Genomic DNA, 25,802 nt, shown 5'->3' on the forward strand with positions numbered 1-25,802 from the left:
ACTAATACCTTAAATAAATTGACTCTGCTGTTTATAAACCAAATGAACAGCATGATAAATTAAGTGAAGCATTCAAACAAAATAATCAATTAAATGTAAATATAATTCAACTTTTAATTTACAGTATTCCGGTTAAAATGAGGTCCAATTATATAGTAACATCATTCTGATTTCTTATATTAACAAGAGGTCATATGCATGTAAAAAGTCTTTACATGCATTACAAAATAATCAGCTGAAGTTGAGCAATGCAAACAAAGTAAACAAAAAAAACAACACCCACAAAAATTCAATGATTCAGATAAATATTGACAAGGTTTTTTTTACCTGATCTGAAAATTGATTTAATTACTGTAAAAAAAAGAATATTTTATAAACCTGTCGTGATCTCCATATTCTCCCCACACTAAATCTCTAAATCTGTATCGAGGAGGTAACGGTGGCACTGTTGATAAAACATCACTTTCCATTATCATCATTTCAGCATCATGTATCTAGGTGAAGTTATTAAGCAAATTCCATAGCAAAACGAAAGTAGAGGAGCAATGGTACATTATTGAATTTTATTTACTATCTGAATGTGTTTTCAAACTTAAATAGGAAAATATGATGAGGATTATTTTTTATAAAAACGTGTTTCTTATATATCAACTCATTTACGACGATCTTTTATAAAGAAAAAAGTCATCAGATAGTTTCGTTTTGTTATAAATCGTAATTTTGAATTCTTATTTTTACTTGACCTGAATTACTGTCAAACTGATTATTTCTGATTCACCAGCCTTAGAGGAGTAAATTTATTGATTTGGAGTTGTAATACAATACTATTGACTAAGTGGATGTTTGTTGTGTTTCACGCTTCAGTCTAATGGTTAGCCAGGGTAAGAATATTTTGACGGAGTTCAAACAGATCAAGTGTGAAGGAAAAAGGGGGAGTTGTCATGAATTCTAGTCAAATCGGCACCTGGTTAAATCGGCTATTGGTCGGCACCTAGTCAATTTGGCACCCATGTTAAATTTGTTTTAATATATATGTTGTGAACAAGATGTAACTTTGTACAAATTATAATTTGTTCAGGGTTTTTGTACAAGTTATATCACAGGAGTTTGAAATCCTATCAATAACGAGTTAAAAATATACCAAAGTCGACTATCATAGTAGAGCTTCTCTCGAAGAGAAGATATTTGAAACATTAAAAGCAATAAAAATCATGTTTGCTAACATTACAAACGGACTGTCAAAAAATGAAGGGTACCATTTCTTCTTTATAATTCTTTCCTCCACTGTCTGGAGTACCACTACTTTTGTAGTGTAGCACGGATAAGCAACTGATTACTGTATACTGTAAGCAACTGTGTGCATGTGCAGGAATATTGTACAGTGAATATATGATCGGTGCACAAACCAGTATTATTTCGCCTAAAATATATTGTCCTAGATACTGGTATAAAGGATATCAACACAGCCTGGCGTACCCACCACCAATTTACAACGCAACAGCAGTTGGTCTTATCCAAAATGAGCTATAAGGCTGCGATCCCAGCCAGTGCTCAATTCAAAACATAAACTTTAAAATAACTTAATGTTAAATCATTTTTGTATGACGCACTGTAAACAAACCAGTAAAAAACACTTTAATTGCTTGTACCTGATAATCGAAAAAGTGCTTCAATCTGGATTCTTTAAAGTTACACTGTTCAACAAACTCTATTTTATTTACAAATTTTGAAATTTTCATACATTTTAATGATCCTGGGGAAAGTAGAACAAAATTTTTAATTATTTTTTTTTTCTTTCAATTTTATCATAAAATTGTACAAAATTTATGAAACTGATATATATATTCCATATATTTGAAAATAAAAAGTAATTGCATTCATAAAACACCAATGACAATAATACATTTATCAATGTTTACCTCATACATTGAATGAAAAAAAATCGATAAACCATAGAAAATTATATAAGCGACGATCATTTGTTCTACTGTGATTCCCGCTTCAATGTAAAACCATGTCACATGACAGTCATGTGATTTCAAATACACCAAATGGGGAAGCATGCAGTTACATATTTTTATTTGCCAAAGAGGCTGTAGGACTGATAATCATCCAGGGAAGGGTAGAATGTTTTTGACCTTAATAAAATGGCTGAAATTGCATTATCTTTAATATTTCAAGTAATAATAACATTTCTGGGCAGAGTTTTAGGCATCTTTGTTGTAGTTAGATGACCTTCACCAACATGTTATGAAAGGTAAATCTTGATGACGTCACAGCTTTTGTTTAGAAATTTAAAACCGAAAACTAAATCGGTGCGTCATTTCTGGTCCATGTCAAAACAGGTACCAAGACGATAAGTTTTTTGACACACATGTGACATTTCCTGACACCAGGTGATACAAGTTTATCTTTAAAAATGTTCTAGTTCAATCCTTAGATTCAAATTTATATACTTTAACCTAACATTTCGTGCTATTATCCTTGTCCTCACAATGAAAATGAGAATACCTGAATGGTTTAAATTCTAATTTTAATTTTCTCCTAATACCACATATATCCATAAAAAGTCTTTATGTGGTCTAATAATGTTTTTGTATTAATTCTCACTAATAGATATTGTACCATAAAGTTGTGAAAATATGACAGAACTTTGCGAAACAAAAGCCAGTGTTACATTGTGTTTTCACTATGTACTTGAGTTATTAATTAAAATTGGAAAGAAAATTTATCAAAACATCAGTCACATAATGTTGAGAAAACTTGAAATGATTAACTTTTGTGTTTTTACTGCTTGATGCTTTTTAACATGTAATGCATGATAAAATCCAACCCCCAAATTAGATCATGATTGAATTTATACATTTTTTAAATTATTTATATATATCTGGGACTATTGTGCTAGTATATTTAAATTACTAACTTAGCATAATAGTCCCAGTCCCATATATCATATCAATTATTATTGGATGCCGAATTGACTTTAAATAGGTGCCGATTTGACTAGATGCCGATTTAACCAGGTGCCGATTTGACTTTTTCTATGGGTGCCGATTTGACTTGTACCCGTTGTCATCACATGGAATAGAAGTTTCTTTACAATTTAATATTAGCTCAGAATTCTGTATGACATGTACCCTCATCATACGAATAAAACACCATAACACTTTTCATTTTATTCAATACTGACTACAGGGGTGGGGTGCCATATGAAATTCAACTCTTTCTCTAATTTTCATGTCTGTTTTTAATTCAAATAATTACATGTATGACATCTTGGTTGTAGCAATAAAAATAACCTCACATTCTTAAATTTCATGATTATTTGTTCTACTTTTTTTTCAATCATTTTCAATGCTTAAATTTTGTCTTTAGTCTGTTTCTGGTTCATTTGTACATATGTACATGTATTCTATATAAAGCAAAAATGTGTACATGGTGTTTGAAAAGATATTGTTAAAGTGTTCATTGTCAATCATTTTCCCTACAGGGTTCAATTAATATTGACCATGACCTTGTTTTCATGACTAAATTCACATCTGACCTTGATCTCATTTTCATTAAGTATTGAATCAATATAATCAAATATAGTGTTAATGTTAATGTCAAACTAACAAAAAACATGAAAAATCATGTATAAGTGTTATAAATGCACATTCCCTAGCAATTGAAAGAGGGCGTTATACCAAAATTGAAAGAAGTAAACGCATTTGCTTATCCTGTAACAGACAAGAAATTGAGGATGAATACCATTTCTTCTCATTCTGTCCATGCTATACATCATTAAGGGATACCTATATACAAAATATTAATAAAAATCTTAATTTCAATTTTATTAAATTGCAGTCCACTATAACACTTAAGCATTTGACTGTACTTTTAAATAGCAGTCTACCAGTCATTATAAAAATCACCATAAAGTATTTTAATGATTGTCTTTTATTAGGAAAATCTGTATAACTTGTATTTCTTTTAATATGCAATGCCAACCTAATTTTTGTCTGTGTTCTTTTTTCAATTGTTCATGAACATTAATGATGTGTTAACTGTTGATATTTATAGCCTTTTTTCTTCTTTGCTGTGAATACCACTGTCACTCTAATATAATTGTAATCAATTTAACTATTGTAAGTTTATTGTCTTAATTTTGTATGTCATAACCGTTTAATTTAAATGTGTTTGTGCGAATAAAATATTGTCTATTGTCTATAAATATATGAGGATGTGATATGATTTCCAAATGAGACAACTCTACAGCATAGACCAAATGACATCAAATTTAGCAACAATATATGTACAAGGTCACTCAGTATGGCCTTCAACAATGAGCAAAACCTTCATCACACACATTGTAGCTAGCCTTAAAAGGCCCTACGTACAATGACAAGTGTAAAAACAATTCAAATTAGAAAACTAACAGCCTAATATTTCAACTACAGCAGTTAATTGATACCCTGTTAAAACACTATGACATGTACATGTACTGTACATGTAGAATGTATGTAGGACATATACATGTACAATGTTTGTATGAAAATGACATTTGTAGTAATAATGTACAGAATAATAGCTTCATGATCTTATTTTGATTATAAATAATAAAATTTAAAAATTGGTATACATATATAAGAAGATATACATGTATCCTGTGGAAAGTTCTAGTTTAAAACAATGATATAAGAATTAAAAAAACTATATACATTATTTAAACATTTCTCCATTGAATTATTTTTTTTGCATTCTTGATTTGCATAGGTTTTTTCAATAAAATTCTGAAAATATGCTTTCAAGTATTAATGCATTGTGAAAAACAATATTTCATCAAATAAATTTAAGTTGGATATTCCTATGACATTCCTTTTCATATTGGATACAAATTTTGTTTAGTCTACTTATGACACTTTGTAGTCAAAGCGTTTCAACTGAGGTACTACAGAGGCGTCACTATGGAGGAAAGGGTTAACAGGTTTTTTTTAACATAAACCTGATTGAACCAATTGACATCAACATACAGTTTATCACAATATGCATGTACAGTCTTTCCCCTTTTGAGAGAAAAAATGGTTGATAATGATATATATGGAATCACTGACGCATGACTGGAGCAGGCCTCCCTCTTAGGGCAGTCAGGACCCACCTCTCTTTTATTTATGAAAACACTGCAACTCTTGCTCTTGTTCTAAATCATGTAAATTGTCCACAAAAGCAAATTCTTTAATTTTTTTGTAACAAAAAATGATGACATTACATTATACATAACTCTTCAAAATACATGTACAATGTATATATGTCAAGGTGGAAATTAAAGACACCTGCTGCCCTGAAAGGGAAAAAAATGTTTTGTTTAAAATTTAATTGGCCTTTACACGTATTGAGAACCATATGGTGCTTTGAACATTTTAGGTAATATGAGTTTTAAATTTTTTTTTTATAGGTTGATGCAAGTTACAGCAATGATCAAAAGAAGCTCATGCATAGGATTTATTGAACAGCAGTATACAGGATATGAAGTTAAAATGGAAAATTATAGTTTTGTTCAATATTTTCTTCATCTTTTTTGTTTCATTTAAAATCTTACAACCTGAAGATGAAGATGTATGGGGAGATAACCCATTACCTTCTTCAGCGTCTAGGGAAGGGAGACAACTGGTGAAGATTTTGGAGGAGAAATACATGTTAAGATCAGAATATTGTCAAGCTGATGATGATCCATGGAAGATTGCAGCTGATTGGGTTAAACCTAGAGAGATTATTCCTGAAAATGCTCCAAAACTAGGTAATACATTTTGACATTTGTTTTTATTAAGATATTTTTTTGTAATAAACAGTATCAATGGCTAAACTATCTGGTTCAAGTGATGAAGCCAAATTCCCAAAAGTATTCAAATTCAGATGGTTAAAAACCTGGAAAAAGAGAGATAACTCTTCTGTGTTTTATGTTTAAAAGAAAAGTAAAATATAAAATATGTTTCAAAGCTACATGTACATGATGTATCAGCATTTTTGATAGCTGTTGAAATATTTTTTTCCTGGATGATTTTTTTTTTGTTAAATGGAAGAATAAAGGAAATCTTCATTGTTTTATGAAATTGCACCACAAGGTCCAAAATTAAACTTAAGTTTGATTTCTACCAAAACTGAATATATGGAGTTTTTGATATGATGAATCTAATCATGTATTTAGATTTTGGACTTGGACCAGTTATCAAATTGGTCCACATTGAGATTCAAAGGGTCAAATTTAAACTTTAATTGATTTCACCAAAATGAATTTTTAGGGTTCTTTGATATGCTAAATCTAACCATGTATTTAATTAGATATTTGATATTAACTAGAAAATGTTAATGTCTAATTTTAAAATTTAAAGTTCTTAGACCTGACCACATTCCATCTGTCATGTCTGCGTCTGAAACCTTTGCTGTGTCAAATATTTAATCACAATCCAAATTAAGAGCTGTATTTAGATTGAATTTTTTTTTCAGTCATCAATTAATTTGTCAAGTATTCATGAAATTATTTAAATTGGACAAGCATTTTTACGATCAAAAGAAAAAACAAAATGACCAAAACTGTCAGATTCCATTTATAGGAGTAATTGCCCTTTCCTGACAAGTTTTATCAATGTTCAAGTTTTTCACTATTATATTGAAAACTATAAAAGATAGGTAATAATTCGAAAAAAATGTCTTCAAGACAAGATCTACATGTATCAATAAATCAATGTTTCAGAAATTGCCAGTTAACTTCCAATAGGATTTATTACAGGTTAATGAAGAATTTTAAGTACAAGAATGACTTTTTATGTTTTGACCTATTATTTAGAAACAATGTAATAGATAGAAAGTTAAATGGCAGAAAAAAATCAGCAAGACAATACATGTATCTACAATAAGTCGTGCTGCTCATGTTATAACAAAGATGGTCTAATTCATTAGGTCACATTTGTGAAAAGGGAAGGGGATTGTATTTACAACATAAGGAACATATCATATATCATCTGTGAAACAGTTATTCTATAATGGTCGACCAACTCTTGATGACGTCCTTAAAATTAAAAAAGATGGAGGGAATAAACAGTAAAGAGAAAAATTGATCTTGAATGTAAGGAAAAAAATGTGATTATAGTTGTGAATAATATTCTAGTCTTCTAGTGTCTATTACTCAAAGACCAAGGTTAAACGACAATGGTTCTTAGAGCCTGTAGTTTTTACATGGCATACACTATAACTATCTTTAATCACTTATTTCTGAATACAAATTTTCTGATTTATGTTGTATTTTTTCATGACTGTTCGTGCAAGGCTTGCATAATCTGTAATTACAATGTAAATTGGACATTTTCCTTTAATAAAAGTCAAATAAAGAATTCACTTGGGAAATTACAATAAAAGATACAAACAATAACATGCATTACAATGCTGTCAAAAATGAAAGGATTAAATTTGCATAATGAATGAAGCTGTTCTGAAATGTCAGCTTCTTATTGTACTTCTGTAATTTGCCTTGAAGTAATAATATAAATTAACTTGAATAGACAATTTATTCCTGTGGCTCCATGATTTTTTTGGGGACATTGTAATCTCTATAATTGAGATAATGGTTCACAAGCCTTTATTTTATTTTAATAACTGCTGAAGTATAAATTATTTCAATCAAGCATTACATGTATAAGCTATATAAAAAAAAGAAGATGTGGTATGATTGCCAATGAGACAACTATCCACAAGAGGCCAAAATGACACAGACATAATAAGCTATACCTATAGTACATATTATGTAATAACCAGGGTTTCCACTGGTGGTCTGATTGTATTGTTCATGTTGTAATTAGTCAAAATGATATGGTTACATGGCGTCTGTCACATGTCACATAAAGGATTTATTAACCACTTTCCAACGCACGTGTTCGAAGCAAACTTTTGACTTCTCCTCTCCCCTAGTCCAGAAAAGAAAACTGTTGTTATGACGAAAAATGTTCAAAAGCAAGAAAAATCTCCGATTTAAAACTTTATCATATGACTTTGATATACCGGTAGATAATTGATTTGAGATAGTACTTTAAAGTTGGGAACAACCCCTTGAATGAGTGTAACCCTTCAATGTAATGACTACATCTTAAATAAGGGATCAATTTCATGTGATAAATAATAATAATAATATAATAAATTCTTTATTTAAAGAGGGTAAACTCAGTTAATTGCAATAAACTAATCTTCCCTGAGGCCCTCAAAAGCTTTTGTTTTGTTGTAAAAACCACTTCTTAGTACAAAAGGGCAAATATTTTTCTTTTGAAGAAACTTTCCCAAAAGAACTGTACATCGTTCTGGTATGATATGGTCAAAACATGTCCAATAATTTTGTTATATTTCGGGACTTATATCTTCTTCTTTATCATGTTTATTAAAAGTAAGTATAATGGAAAAAAGGGAAAATTTAAAAGGAAAAAGATACTTATGTTACTTGGTGAAAAAAATAATATAGTGATGAAAAACATATTGTTTTGGCAAAAGAGGTGGCGAGAAAAAATATTGACCCATACACTGGCAGACCTATTTGGAAAATCACCGCGATTTTTGTAAAATATTCGGTGTTTTTTGGCCAATCTCCGCGGAACGGATAATAAATAGAGGTTCATCGTAGATTTTCCGTTTTACAGAATATTTTGCGGTTCTCCGGAGATTTTCCGTGTCTCAGGGAATTATCCGTTTGTCCGATAAAACGGGTGTGTATTGAGTCATTGATAGAACCAGTGATGCGTGAGCGACGGTTATTAAAAGGTCTGTTGTATAATCCGTTATGCGTGAGCGACGTTCAATCATTAATTGATCGTTGTATTATCCGTTAAGTGTGAGGGACGGTTGGAGGTACAGATTGTAATATATGTAGAAGTTTACAGAACTATCATTAATCGATTGAGATATACGGAATTTTCAAAAATTTATCACATAATGTTTCTGTAAATTTAGAGAGAAACAGATTATATATTTCTCGGGGTTAAAGGTTTACTTTTATGATTGAAAAATACATGTGTATGTCTGAGGCAGAAGATCATTTAAACTTCATTGGCAAATAGGAATTTTTAAAACGATCTTGATCACCTGCTGATCCGTTAATCTTTCAGAATGAAATGCACATTTATACCTCTTGGGGTTGAAGGCATATATTAGCAACATTAACAATATGCTACGATGAGATAATGACAAGTTGCGAATTTTAGTCCGAATGTGTATATATATGAGCATATGGACATACATTCATCTTTATAATTAATCAGTTCATCTGTCATTTGTTTTATTAAATTACTTTTCAATTGTGGTATAAATACAATTTTATCATTGTGTAAGACGATTTGAGAATAATGCTTTCATCGGAAATACTTCAGAAATTATAATTGATTCAAGAACCGTTTATTGGAACAAAAATAAAATGAACGGCCTATAGAAAGTTCTAACCTTAGTTGATATCAGGGGTCAATTGGTATAGCAGTATGTAACGTAATACAACGATCGTCGATGCATAATGTGCATATGTAAGTATATAGTATGCATGCAACTGGATTTCGACAACTCGTGGGTTGTCTTTTAGACAAAGAAGTTCCATTTTAAAGATATGAAAGTACGTCAATGCACGTCTTGTAAACTAATCTGTTACTTTTTGAAATATAAATAAGTTATATTTAAAAGATTGGATGGTTATTTCACACGTATTAAAGTTCTTCTGTCATCATTACTGTTTTTCAATTATTTTTGAGAGTTCGATCTTAAAACTAAGTTCGTCCTGACATTTATGGAATATTTGCCACTGGAAGTTAAACAACCAACAATCAATCATCTTATTACAAAATTTAAAATATGCCTGAGCGATAATATTCTTTTAAATTTTAATGTGAAAGACAGTTTCTCCTTTTATAAGAAGACACTTCCAGGTCTAATTTTAAGTGTATCTACATTCCGGGACTGAGATTTATTTACTATACTAGCAAAAAAAAAGAAAAGAAAAGAAATGATGATACGTTTTTTTTTAATAATTAAATAATTAACGTTAAAAATATATGTAATTAACTTGATCTAAAACTTGACCTCGCTCATGATAGAGAATGTTAAAAATCAATTGTGTCGACTGCACGGGATTTTCCAACGGCGGGAAATACCCTGTAACTATAAACACAGGTGATGTTATATACTGACCGATTGTGGAATGTCAATTCAGGGTTAAAGTGATGTGTAATGATTGACATTATCGTGCGCTTGGAAGTTGAGGCTCTAGTAGGTTCATTTCAATTGATAATCGAAAATCTAAAATCATTTTTTTTTTCAAATCAACGATGAAGTTTTGGATATTATGGAAGGGATTTTTTTAAAGACAACGGAGGTACCTTAAAAGTCTATAGGAAAATATACAAATAAAATAATATAAAACAATTTCGAAGGTCACAACTTGTATCTTATAAATCAATGATAAAGCGACTTCATCAGTATTAATAGGAATAAGATTGCAATCAGATGACTTTTAATTTTGTTTGTGTTTCAGGACTGGGAGTGTATAAGATTACCTTATATTACATTGTATTTACAAATAGATATAGGAAGATGTGGTGTGAGTGCCAATGAGACAACTCTCCATCCAAATAACAATTTAAAAATTAAACCATTATAGGTTAAAGTACGGCCTTCAACACGGAGCCTTTGTTTATATTGCTTGACCCTTATGGGTGTAATTTTGAAATAAAGATTAAAAATATATACTTAGGATGTTCCATTCTCAGCATTGTTTCTTGTCTGTCTGTTCGTTTGTTCGTTCGTCCGTCTGTCCCGCGTCAGGTTGAAGTTTTTGGTCGAGGTAGTGTTTGATGAAGTTGATATTCAATCAATTTTAAACTTAGTACACATGTTCTCAATGATATGATCTTTCTAAATTTAATGCCAAATTAGAATTACCTCATTCCGTCAGTCCACTCAGGGACTTTCTAGTCCCTGGTCTGTTAAACATAGAAAATGATAGTGCGGATTGGGCATCCGTGTATACTAGTGACACATTCTTTTTTTTAATTTATTAAACTTGTTCTCAGTGGCAGATCCAGATTTTTTTTTATATATAAGGAGAGGGGAGACTAACTGATAATGTCATGAGAGGACCAGCTCCAATCATTCTCAAGTGATTCCCTACATAATCAATATTTATTTTTCAACAAAAGGGGCGGACACCGTGTCATTCCCCCTTTATAGCCGACTGAGAAACTCAAAGGGCTGTTTAGGCAGTCAATGTCGTCAAAAACTTCTATGTGTTGTATAGCCAGTCATTGTGTCAGTGTAAAACTTCCATGTATATCAATCAATCAAATCAAGACTATTAAAAACTCCTATCAACGCCATTCCCCACTAAATCCGGCTCTGGTTCTATTAATTTCATTACTTCTTCAGCATACTAGTATCGGTAGCATGTGAGTATGGTAGCACTCCGTAGATAGGTCTGTAGTTTTGCATGTATGACACTAACAGTTGGCCTAACGTATTAGAAGGCCAGGGTTGGAAGGTCATTCAACATTCTGTGGCTCAATTGCAACTATATTTTCTGTGAAGTGCTACCTAAGCCGTGGCCAGGTGAACCCTACCCATTTTTTTCAAAGGATTTTCCAATAGCACATCGAAACACTTCCAGCATTCTATATTTTTTTCACCAAAAAAATTGTACCTCAGCATAATACAGGTCATGAGGTACATTTGTTTGAGGAGGGGGTTTCAATTACTGTTCTTAAGTTTAATTTTCGGGATTTTTTTTTTATCAGATTTGCCCTGTTGTCTTTTCTTTTAACTCCGTGTAAACCCTCACACGCGATGTTTACAAAATTATTTAATTGTTTCAAAAATTAAATTTGTTGTATTACCTCTTTTAACAAAATAATATTTAGTTAGCTTTATTTGCGCCTTTTCAAAGTCCAAGCATTGAACATTGCAAACACATATAGATATTTTCAAATGAATTAGAAAATATCTTCCCAAATCGACAGAACATACACAGAGATATTTGCCACTGGTCTTTACCCAGTTAACGATTCACTCTTAAATGCATTTCTCAAAAAACGATGGGAAACAGAAAAAAAACCAGACTATATCTTTTGGATAAACAGCCAGGGACATTTCCAGACATGAATATAACTGCATGGACCATCGCTTACAAGTTTTGTGACAGAACAGACTTACAACTTTACTATAGTACATGTACAGTGCTTAGAACTGTCTCATAATTTTACTCCAATTTACATAGTGCATTCTTTTATGTTTTATGATAACAGAACTGTGTTTTATCAAGGTTTATCATAACTTGTATGGTTTTATGATAACTGATTTCTGAGGAATATGTTTAATAATGCAAACTTTATTTAAAGATACGTTTTTTTCCAATTGGCGCTAAAGAAAAGCACCATATGAATATTCATGAACCTACAACGATTGCTCAAAATCGTTATTTGAAAATCCTGTTTGTGAGATGTAGATTCATTTCAATACCGAAATTTCGTCTATATATTAAGTTTCACAAGTGTATAACACGGACAAGCTATCAGAAGGTACATTACTCCCATTTTGTTTTGGTGTGAACCATCGATGTTTACAGCAATATCAAAGAATAAGATGATGATGGTAGAAAGAACTATGGGCGTCATGTGGCAAATATTACATGTATATCGGACCATGAGTTGTCAATCTGTATGAAAATATTTCCAATACAACCATATTATTGAGAAGGAATGTTTACATGCTATACTCTCGTACTAGTATTACAGGGTTCTTGTGTCGTTCACCTTAAACACACATCTTTTTAACGATGTATAAAAAAAAGACAGAACCAATTTAATGTCATATATCCCTATTTTTTAATATAACTATAACAAGAATACCCCTATTTAGCGGACAAACTGTTTATTCTTTCTTCTGTTATTGAATATTGAAAATGAATACCAAGAAGGAAAATAAATCCCGAAATTAATTTGAAACTTTGATACTCAATAGTTTTCCAGCAAAATATTCACATCCCTTGGGGATACTTGGTGTTTGTCCAGTGGCATATATAACATGCATGTCGGAACAGGAAATTTGGCATAATGTACTTTCAGAACCATGTTCACATCATTATACATTATAGCCAACAATTGTGATGACGAACTCCTTCCTTTGTTCGAGAACAATCTTGTTGAAATAGAAATCTGTGATTTTACTATGTCCATAACTTCGATGAACCCAAGGCAAGTTAAATATCGACCTGTATTTAATTCAAATAAGTTCTCTTCTTCTTCTTCGTCAATCGACATCCCATGATAACATACTGTTGTCATACGAGGACTAGTTTATTTACAAAACTTTTAACCCAAATAAACAAAATGTATGTTTCTTTCTTATGTTCAATGTAAAAATGTATATTATTTTGAATTGCAACTATCTATAGTTCCTTAACTTTCTATCAAGGCGTATAAAAGAATGGTCGATTAGTGCGTATATTTTTGTTAAATCAACATTTCTTGTATGTTTCAAACTGTCCTTCACTTTTGAGAACGAGTACTTTCATTTCCCCAAATTTACCCTAAAAAATGTGAAAACAGATTTTTATTTTATCAAATCTTTTTTTTGAGGGGAATTATTTAGATTTTTATAAACAATATTCTTTACACCAGAAATGTAATTTATAAACAAGCTTATGCGTTTAGTAATGACTAGTATACCAGACACGCAAGACAGAGATTTATACTACATGTACTATACACCTGATAGTTCAAAATGGAAAGTTTCAAGTTATCGGTCGTACACACTGATCAATACCCTTAGAAGTGAAGCGATGCATGAACTTGAAAGTCCGACAGGAAATCGCTTGAATACCTGAACGTGTCACCTCACAATACATTTGGGAGTAATACCTTTAGCCATGCTGGTGATCAGACAAGGGAAGGTACGAATTTATTTAAATAAGTTTATTACATAAAAGAATTATGAACAAATTAGATTTTCGAAAACAATTTTCACGGAACACTTATTTACGCTCATTTATGACTTTGAACTATGACTTTTTTACCAATTCCCATATAAACAGTTAAAAACGACAGACCTTGGTTACTTTTAAAAAAAAAACACCATTTTCCGTTTCAAGTTAGTTAGTCGGACAAAACAACCGTACGATTGACACGATATCGACACGCGATTACGACTACATAAGGCTACTTTTCCGTTTCAAGTTAGTTAGTCGGACAAAACAACCGTACGATTGACACGATATCGACACGCGATTACGACTACATAAGGCTACTATGGTTTTGGTCCTTTGTGTTCATAGACATGGCGACACGCAGAGAATTGATACTCTAAATTTAAAAATCGATGGTGATCTCTTGTCCAGCAGAATAAAACTTTAATACCTATAATTTTTAGCATTTTCATACAGAATGCAGGACACAGATCCTCCTTTGCTGGAAAAGAAAATTTGTTGATTATAGAGGGAATAACTGAAGCGGCCGCCCCGCCCCCTCTTATGCATTTAGTGCATATGAAATTTTCTGGATCCGCCACTGGTGTGCTAGCTAATAACTTATATATTTTCACTACTTTACATTCTTAGCCCGTCTGTGTGAAATGCTCTGAGCTTCATCAGGGCCACGCGCGGAGAAATAGCTGGTATCCCTCGATCGTTTAATAAATTGAATATTCATGTGTGCCTAAATGGTCATACAAATTAAATGATTATTCATCAACCTATGATCACCTATGGTCCGGTAATAACTTTTATTTTTTTTATTTTCTTTTTGTTTCAATTACAATTTGCCGTTCGTTTTTTGAGAAAAAAATTACACGGCTAATCATTTTAAGACAAAACCTCGGACCAAACACTTCGACTAAGCTATTATACTGACTAACTTGGAAAAATAAACCCAGATAAATGAGATTTCTATGGAATTTTTAATTCACCAGTTAATCAGAAATGTCCATCTCTAATATTTCTTTTGCATTTGATATTGGTTTATATAAAACAAGTGAAACTGCGAGCTACTGCTCACTGATGATACCCCCGCCGCAAGTGGATAATATTAATTGTGTAAAAATATGCACGTGTTCGGTAAACAGGAAGTTTTCGAGTGATAAATCTGAAAACGCATCACACGGTATAGCTGACTTATATTAACCCTTAAACCAAATTTCAGAAATCCTTGTATTGTAGTTCCTGAAAAAAATGTGACGAAAAATTTTCCACTTGGCTATCATGTGTAAAATCAAACAAGTGTTCGGTAAACAGGAAGTTGTTGAGTGATGAATCTGAAAACGCGTCACACGGTATAGCTGACTTATATCAAGCCTGAAACCAAATTTCAGAAATCATGGTATTGTAGTTTCTGACAAAAATGTGACGAAAAATATTCATGGGACGGACGGACTGACTGACTGACAGACTGACGGACTGATGGACTGACGGAAGGACAGACAGAGGTTAAACAGTATACTTCCCTTTTTTCAAAGCGGGGGTATAATTAAATATCTTACAATGCAAAGCTAGTTGTTTGCGATGATGCGTAGCTGCATGGTAGATTACTACGTGAATTAGATCATTTTGATTATCTTTGAATTCACTAACACGTGGCTGTTGACACATTACACACAATATACTTAAAATACCTGGGGCAATTTACACTTCTGGTTTATTGTCCCTTTAACAAGCCAGTGTATCTGTGTATGATGTATTTATCTACCGTGCAAGGGTTGTGTAGCCAGTCAAGGTCGTTAAATGTATCTCTGGCTCCATTGACAGACTACCATAATATATTCGATAGCGGATCCCGGATTTTGAAAAAAAAGAATGTGGAAGGACGTAAAGACAACATTACAAATTGGACTAGTGTACATGCAACATTCAATCTATTTCTTGTGTGACAGTTTACTGACTGTCAAACCCGTGTTCAATTTATTATTTTGATAGTGCCTTGAAGATAGCTGAGTAAAATAAATATTTTTTTAAACAAGATATATACATGTAGGGAGCTCTATTTTTACCAACCCGCTCATGAACAGATTCATTTTTTCTTATATTTACTTCCTGAATGACACGACTCTAGAAATGTTTGCCACTGGACATCAATTTAAAAGTTAAATAGAATCAGACAGTCATGCTCGAGCAAATAACATTGAGAACGGAACTTTATAGCAAGATATATACTATAGTGTATACAGATTGTATTTGAACACATACGAGGGTCTTGAATATTGTCTTATAGTTGTAAGTAATTTTTCTGTAGTCTTCATATTTTTCCCCATTATTCTATATTCTTTGTTTTCTTGGTGTCTATTTTATTTACTTTTTTGGCCCTTTGTTGTGCACTTTTTGTCCATATATTTTCTCTTCTATATATAAATCCTATTCAAACCCAAATAAACATACACAATCAAAATGTTCAACTCAAAACCCCAGTTGACTTGTCATCCATGGAGTTTTTCTCAACCGTTGAGAATATAACAAATGCTAAATGAGTCCGTTTAAAAAAAAGATGTGGTGTGATTGCCAATGAGAAAACTCTCGATAAGAGACCATATGCCACAGAAATTAACAACTATACATGTAGGTCACCGTACGGCCTTCAACAATGAGCACAGCCCACACTGCATAGTCGGCTATAAAAAGAGAAAAAGTCTAGGAGTCCATTGCTGATATTACATATATATAAGATTAATGTATCACGTATACGTCTGATGCTTAATTGTTGGGGCTCTGCTGGAAGGCAAAATATTTAGCTCTTTACTGACTATAGTATTTAACAACTGAAACTAGATAAGTTAAAGTCTAAGTTATGAAATTCAAGGAATCTATACATGCTATAACAGCAAATTTGAACGGAACCAAAACGAAAATTAGTAAAATAATAAGTTTACAACTTGCATTTCAGCATTTTAATATTGGTAATTATTAATGATGTAATGCGTAAATAAGTTATCCTACACAGTGGAACAAATGGGAAGCCAAAGTACGTTAATGTCTGAATTAATCTTCTGCAAAAACAATGTCATTTTGTTTATTTTATCTGGTTAAATCTTCTGACATCAGACTCGGACTTCTTTAGAACTGAATTTTAAATGTGCGTATTGTTGTGCGTTTACTTTTCTACATTGGCTAGAGGTATAGGGGGAGGGTTGAGATCTCATAAACATGTTTAACCCCGCCGCATTTTTGCACCTGTCCCAAGTCAGGAGCCTCTGGTCTTTGTTAGTCTTGTATTATTTTAATTTTAGTCTCTTGTGTACAATTTGGAAATTAGTATGGCGTTCATTATCACTGAACTAGTATATATTTGTTTAGGGGCCAGCTGAAGGACGCCTTCGGGTGCGGGAGTTTCTCGCTACATTGAAGACCTGTTGGTGACCTTCTGCTGCAATTTTTCTATGGTCGGGTTGCTATCTCTTTGACACATTCCCCATTTCCATTTTCAATTTTATTTCATAAAATGACTTAAATAAAATTCAAGCAAGTTAAACTGTAAGCTTGCCGCTGTTGATACCCCCGCCGAAATATTTCGGTTCACAGGAAGTTGTTGAGAAATGAATCTGAAAACGCACCACACGGTACAACTTACTTGCATAAACTCTGTAACCAAATTGATAGATATACGAAAAAGATAGATATGAAAAAAAAAATACTTAAATAAATGTTTAATTTACATGTAATGCATCTTTGTGTAAAAAAACGTTTGAATTGGCTGATCTTTTTGTAAAGCATGCTATTTTGACGGTTACGGATTCAGACTCATTAAGGATGCATTTCTTTCTAACACAAACGATGCAAACGGCTAAGCTCGCACATGTTTTGATCATTTCTTTTAAACATACGTTTGCAAATTTTACAGAAACTTTGACAAACTATGCAAACGCTAAAAATACGTCTACAGTTTGTCGTTTGTTAGTACAAACGCTGCATTTGTTTCAGTACCACAGTACATAGAGTAATCAAGGAAGCTGGCTACACTGCAAGTGCACCTCGTTATTGTCAAATGATCCGCGAAGTCAACAAAGTCAAACGCGTAGGTTTCTGTAAACAACTTGTGTTAGATAATGACAATTTTAATGACATTGTATTCACCGACGAATGCACAGTGCAACTTCATGATAACAAAGTTGTTGTTTATCGTTTAAGAAATGAATCTGCTACACCAATTCCACAACCGAAGCATCCATTAAAAGTGCATGTATGGGGAGGTATTAGTCGTAGGGGAACCACACGTCTTCTGATTTTCGACGGGATTCTTAAGTCCGATTTTTTCGTTGAAAACATTTTAGAAAAGACTCTTCTGCCTTTTATCAAATCTGTTTATCCAGATGGTCACCGTTTTCAACAAGACAACGACCCAAAACATCGCTCCAAGCTTGCCAAAAGTTTCATGATCGACAATGGCATTCAGTGGTGGGACTGCTGGCCCTCCGAATCTCCCGATATCAACCCCATTGAAATGGTATGGAATATGCTGAAACACAGACTTGCTAAAAAAAACCTTAAAACTAAAGATGACCTTCAGACAGCTCTACAAGAGTTTTGGACCAGAGATCTTACTATTGAGTACTGCAACCGCTTTATTGACCATTTATATAAAGCTGTCCCAATAGTAATAGCATTAGAAGGACGTGCAACAGCCGATGTACCTCGCAAAATATTTCCTGAAAGGTCTTATGGTAAATCGATAAGTTACTTCAAAACCAAGTTAGATGACCCCAGTTTCACCAAGAAGATCGAACACCTCCTACCACACTAAGAAAACCAAGTCAAGAACTACGAGAGATGCAGCAGAAACTTTTTCATAACAGTCTTTTTCAAGGCTACACAAATCATTCAAAAAGATATCTTTAATTTGTTGTACACTCAAAGGGGGGCTTCAAAGAGTTTTACTAATTATACCCATTGCCTTATCAAGTAGTGACCCTCTACTGTTTGTGACTGATTTTTAAAACGTAAAGATTTTTTTATCCTGCATAGTCTTGTTCTTCAAGAACAAAAGAAAATATCGATTTTTTTTGTAAACACATATTTACGCTATTCAGTAAGTTTTATATTATAATTGAGAAAATTTGCTGCATTTTATTTTACCTAGAAAAAATCTCGTAAATAGTTTTTTTTTGCTGCAAACTATTCTACTGAGAAAAAAATCTCGATTTTTTTATTTATTTTTTTTATCTTAGAATTTTAAGCCAGTTGAATATGACGTTGTGTTTTTTTTTACAAAGAATACACACTGGACATAGTTACATGCTAGTCTAATAATATCTTTTATAATTTTATCAATCATAACTACTCTCGCTATACAGTTCAATAATTATTGAAGAGTTATTTCTTCGTGCAAACAAAAAGCCGGCCGAGTAGTTCCGATTGATGATTTTATCCATGAAATTGAACAGGAAACCCCTAAAGTTTTAAACACATGTACACACGTGATATTATCGTGTCAACCTTGACCCCGCTTTCACCAGCAATGCATTTAAATGTTCGATCAAATTCTCTTCCAATCCAAACATTTTATTACAATAAAAATAACCATCGTATCTTACAAACGAAAAACTAGTTTTCAATAATAGACGTTTCAGCAGCTGTTTCATTCGTGTATTTCTTGTTACAGTAATATTTCACGTTTTGAGAATATATAAGAGGGGGGATAGGACCTTTATCGGGACTCCAGGATCGGGTGTTTTTAAGCTTGGGATTTCAAGAGTAACACTTTCGGGTACCGGAAATTCTTTTTCGAATTAGGGGACCTCGGGATTTCGTGATTTAAAGTCCGGGATTTCGGTATTTTGTTTTTTAAGCCCGGCATTTGGGATCGATCAGGACCCCTTCTTACCCTCCCTCACATGACGTTTTCAAATATGAATAAAGATAGGAAACTCATGTCTTTTAAAAAGAAAACTAATCTACGAAATTACTAGAACATATAACTCGCGACGAAATGTAGAAATAATGAGAAAAGAACGGATAGGAAAAGATATTTTATTTTATATTCGAATCGTAAATAAAAACTGAGAAGATAAATAAGAGAACAATAATGTGTAGAATGTTTCTTCCTCAGACAGACCTGAAAAAAAACCATATTTCTTTTATTGGTAAATTAAATAATTAGAACTGAAACAATCTGAAAACCGTTCATGCCTTTTAAATGTCTATTATGTAATTATCGATTTTACCTGTTACATTATCATAACTAATTACATAATATTAAGTAGCATGTGCGGCCGACCATGCACGCTTGGCTGATTTTATTGCACTTACTATCAGCTGATGATTTGATTGACAACAGGTAATCAATCATCGACATTTAAGTCGCTGATGCTGAGCCTTTTTAAAACCTGCGACATTTTTCAGACCATGTCACGGAATGTACTGTAACTTCAACCTGATTAAACGAAGTATTTGTTTCTACGTTTGTAAAAAAGTCTGGTTACCAACAACATTTGCATGCATTACTGAAAATTCAAACAGGGTCATTAAAGATTTATCAAAAGATGTATTTGTTTCTACTCGTGTAGCGTTTAGAAAACAGTAACACACGCGACGTTTACAAAATTCTTGTTAGAAAAAAATGCGGCCTAAGAAAAATCTTTTTAGAATCACAAGAAGTTCTGATAGGTCGTAAAATAAACTTCCCATCACTTTATTCTTTTCACATGTCAATTTAAAAAAAAAAAATTCGCAACGATGTCATAATTGAAAGCACGAGGAAGGCTGACCAAAATACTTGAGGCTAGTGATTGACAGGTATGATTATATCTTGGGGCTCTTGTGGGGAGCGTGGTGTCGGACGGAAAAAAAGATTTCCAGTATTCATATATATATAAATGTCGATCTGATGTGGAAAATTGTGAGGTTTTTAATTTTTAATAGCACAAAGAAAAAGACGTCAGAAGAGTTAGAAGAGTAACAATGTGTAACTATAAACGTATTACTCGTTTATAATCTACGAGACTGATCAGATCGAAGTTTGATAAAAAAAAAAAAAAAAAACATTCAATATCAAACCTTCTTGGTTGGAATAAACATGTTCAATGTATACCTGCAAATATGTCTTAATAAATTAAATTGTGTATTTAAATTATCTCTGTTGAATACAATACAATTTATTACATGTATCTATGATATCCTCCATAAATAAATATCTGCACAGGTAAAGTTAAACTTCCGCTTGTCCATGTTGTATTGCAAAAATATCACAGCAGGTGTTACTCACAGTAGACAAGTGTCAAATCAGTATGACATTATGTCGGATTACGGCATCTGCAGTAATTAAGACCCTGTTTTTACTGTTTTTACAGGAACTGATTTATCTTAACATGACAATAAAGAAGAATTTTGTCAGGTGAACATATTTGTAGTATTGCAAAGTTACCACGTGCATTTTCCTGTTCATTGGTCACATTTAAATAGATTATTCTTTATTGAACTAAATTCGATATTTAAATTGCAAGTAACTTTAATATCAAAACCACCGATTTTTATTTCTCGACTGAAAAGGGTAATAAGACGGTTATTTTTATCTGACTGTAAACAGTGTATATAATCACAACGATCTATTAATAACCGCTGCTCACAGATAACGGATTATACAACGATCTATCAATAACCGTCGCTCACGCATCACTGGTTCTATCACTGACTCAATACACACCAGTTTAATCGGACAAACGGATAATTCCCTGAGACACGGAAAATCTCCGGAGAACCGCAAAATATTCTGTAAAACGGAAAATTTACGATAAACCTTTATTTATTATCCGTTCCGCGGAGATTTGCCAAAAATCGCGGTCATTTGCCAAATAGGTCTACCAGTGATAGGAAACCTGGTTATTTAAGAGGGAGGGGTACAGAAAAGATACATATTTATATACAAAAAGTTTATACTGATTAAAGAATTTGAATAAAAGGCATGCACTGAGAGCAGTGCAAGCAGTATGCACATTAATAAATTAAGTACTATGCCATGTATATATATCATGTACATTGTAAAGCAAAATTTCTTTAAAATGTTTGTGTGGTTCAAAGTCAAAATCATACATTTCATACATCAATTTTCATTTTGAGGAAATGTTGACCAGTGGTTTTTCTTGATCCTTGTTTAAAGTCTTTGCCACTGGACAAGTAAAACATGTACATCTTTTTCAATTTTTAGTTAATGCAAATGTTGTTTAGAGTGTGTGTAAACAAAAGATGAAAAATAATTTAAAATGACACTTAATAATTTGATCTGAAATAAATGAGATGATTTATAATTGGCCTTTTTGAAGGAGGAAAACATATATGTCAGTTATTAGATTGAAATGCTGCCTGACAAGTGATAAACTAGTGGGTCAAAATGAGGGTTTGAAAAATAAAAAGTTAGGAGAATAGTAGCCTTCACAATATATTGAAAAACGTTTAAAAAGAAACAGTGGCTCATTTTAGTTACAGTTAAATAATTTGAGCTGTAGAAAAGAAGCTATGAACAAAAAACAATAGTTGTCGATAGTTGCTAAATTGGTAGATTGGCCCAAGACCACAATTAATAACCCCGCTTTTTGTTGTTCACGAATATAGTTCCCTTTAATTATAGTGTATTTTTTCTTTATTTTTTTGGAAAGTTTGCTATAGCTTGCTATAGCAATAAACTTTCTTAAGTCATCGGCCTCTAACCGGAAGTGAAAGGTTATCTTACTTTAGGAAGTGTGTCCTACTTCTAGACAATGTAGTTCTGGTGTTTGAAGACTAATAATAGAAACATATGCATGCTTTTGAAATTTTGAGCTTTCCAATTTTGATGGCATAGTTTGAATTAAAATATACTGAATTTTTATCGATAAACCAAATAATTCAACTTCTTTTTGACGAACATACAATACTTCGCAGATCTGCGCTTCGCGGAAAGTAAATCAATACACACGAGACGGCAGTTTCTACGTTATGCTTTTATCGGTATTCTCCAGACATGCGTCAGATCCATATATGTGTGCTTCCAGACGGGAGTACTATAATCCCAGTTTCTAAGGTTTCTCCGGTTAAAGAGAAAATTAAAACTGTGTTTAAAATATTTTATGAATGAACGTTTTTCGACGCTGATTACAATTTTTATAAATGTTTATGCAATACCTAAAAGCTCGAGAGTATCGAAAGAATTATGTTTATCATCTAATTTCGTCCCACAACAACCACAGACTATAATAAACTCGGCCTTTTACATATTTGGCATTACAAAATGGGATTACAACAGATTTCGTATTTGAACTACATTGTACTTGCTATTAAAACTCATAATTAAGTTTTTGCTCAGTCTTCTTATTTTTTTCTTGGGGTTTATTTAGGTGTATTTTGAGGGGCCAACAGAAGGGAGTAACTAACTATAGAAGCCTAAGGGATTTTTTTTTTAATTTTCAAATGACTTAAACTTGAAAACAGTAAGTGACGGACACATATGGTTTTCAGTAATGTTCACAGGACCATAAAATAAATCAAGTTAAATTAAGGTTGAGTCCATGGGGTCACCCAACCCAATCCGTCATGTTTGATAACTTGAAAACAGTCATGATCCCCACCCTAAACCATATATATGCTTATACAGTACAATAAAACAAATCAAATGAAATAAAAGGTTAGTCCCCAGGGGTGACTAGTTTTTGGGGTCAGCCCCACCCCCTCATGTTTTTAAACTTGGAAACAGTCAAGATCCCCACCCCTAAACCATCTATATTTTTGTATGGGGCAACAAAACAAATCTAATGATATATAGTGGGAGTCCCTCTGGGTCATCCCCACCCCTTATGTTTGAGAACTTTTAAACAGCTGAAATCCCCACGCCTTAACAACATATATTCTTGTATTGGACAATAAAACAAATCAAATGAAATTAAAGGGGTATCACTAGGGGTCACTCCCACCCCCTTGTTGTTTGAGAACTTTTACGGTTGAGATCCACACCCATAAACCAAATATATTTTTGTATGGGGCAACAAAACCAATCAATTAAAATACAATGGGAGTCCCTTTAGGTCAGCCCCACCCCTTCTACTGGAGAACTTGGAAATGGCCAAGATCCCCACCCCATAACCATATATATTCTTGTACTGGACAATAAAACAAATCAAATGAAATTGAAGGTGAGTCTCCAGGGATCACTCCGACCCCTTTGTTGTTTGAGAACTTTTAAATGGTTGAGATCCCCACCCATAAACCATAAACTAGTATATTTTTGTATGGGACAATAAAATAAATCAAAAGAAATATAGAATATGTCCACCAGGGTGACCCAAACCCCCACCCCTTTTTTTTGAAAACTAGTAAAGGGTCGAAATCCCCACCCCTAAATCATTTATATTCTTTTATGGTGCAACAAAACAAATCAAATGATATAAAGTGGGAGTCCCTCTGGGTCATCCCCTCCCCCATATGTTTGGGAACTTTTAAACGGCTGAGATCTCGACACCTTAACCATATATATTCTTGTATAGAACAATAAAACAAATAAAATGAAATACATTTATAATAAGAGTCCCTCAGTGTCACCCCACCCCATCCTGTTTTGAGAACTTGTAAATAGTCGAAATCCACCCTTTCTTTTCGAAAACTGAAAACTGTAGAATCCCCACACTGAAACTACATATATTCTTGTACGGAATAATAAAACAAATCAGATGAAAAATGGTAAGTCCCTTATGGCCACTCTTACCCCTATCTCCTGCCTGTTTAAGAACTCGTAAACTGTCTAGATCCCCACCCATAAATCATGAATATTACTGTACAAGATTTCAAGAATATTTGAATGACATACAGGTGTAAAACCTAGACGTCACTTGTGCATATCACTTTACTAGACCAGACCACTTTGCCAAATGTCAGGCGACTGTTGGAATGACTAAATTTGAGAGCTTTGTTTGGGAAACTTTCAAGCAGCATCCTGTTTATTTCTTGATAAAGTTTTTTTTTCTTTCGAATAGTTAACCATGCAATCTACACATTTACAATCTGTTTGAAATATTACAATCTACCATTGCAAACTTTCCACAGGTGCTATCCAGCACTTTGATTTCTCTCCCTTTCTCATTCATTTCTTAGCTTTTCTGGGGTGGAAATGAAAGAAAAGAGCTGAAATAAACTTTTGGATGTTTTATTTTAACTGATTTTAATAAGGAAAGAGTGATTAGGCCAGGAACATCTCTTGACTTGCCTATAGGGGTATGGATGTGTATTGGCTAAATTTGTATGATGTAATGATGCATTTTTTCTGAAAATTGCATATATTTTTGGACTTGTACTGTACATTACACACACAAAAAGTTAGACAAAAAGAATAGGCAAATTTTTTTTAATGCGACAAAACGTTATAAAGAAATGATAGAGGAATTAATTGTAGTCTCGGGCCGATTGTCATCTTTCTGGAAAACACAAATACCCCAGTTAACAATTGATATGATTCATATAAGCAATGTTCAGCATTATGTGCAGACATGGCTATCAGAACTGTTTCTTATAGAACTAATAGTAAAAAAAGAAGATAAATACTGTTATTTGTAACTGTTTCTTAAGTAATTAGAGAAGACAAATTTGTCTGTAGCATGTGATCAAGCTATCAGTTTATAGAGCCATCTGTCTTTGAGAGATGTACAAATGTATACAGTGTTTTTATTAGCAAAATCAAAAACAATAGGACCTTTGCTTATCAAGTTGATTTGTTATAGATTTAATGAATTCTTTCTTGTATTCAGGGCCTCAGGAGAGATTAGTTATATAGCTAACTGTGTAACCCTCTTAAAATAAAGTATTGTTGTTGTTGTTGTTG

At 32.6% G+C, this 25,802-nt stretch overlaps 1 protein-coding gene across 1 annotated transcript in view; it reads left to right on the plus strand.

Moving 5' to 3' along the window:
* Positions 1 to 738: 738 nt before the first annotated feature.
* Positions 739 to 25,802, plus strand: part of LOC134708150 (glycosaminoglycan xylosylkinase-like) — a 63,939-nt gene continuing 38,875 nt past the window's right edge. The window contains exons 1-2 of the mRNA XM_063568472.1: positions 739 to 881; positions 5,435 to 5,776. Of these exons, the coding sequence (XP_063424542.1) occupies positions 5,506 to 5,776 (271 nt within the window). The 5' untranslated portion in view covers positions 739 to 881; positions 5,435 to 5,505. The remainder of the gene's footprint in view (positions 882 to 5,434; positions 5,777 to 25,802) is intronic.

Source organism: Mytilus trossulus, chromosome 2 (assembly GCF_036588685.1).
Source record: "Mytilus trossulus isolate FHL-02 chromosome 2, PNRI_Mtr1.1.1.hap1, whole genome shotgun sequence".
Taxonomy (NCBI): Eukaryota; Metazoa; Mollusca; class Bivalvia; order Mytilida; family Mytilidae; genus Mytilus; species Mytilus trossulus.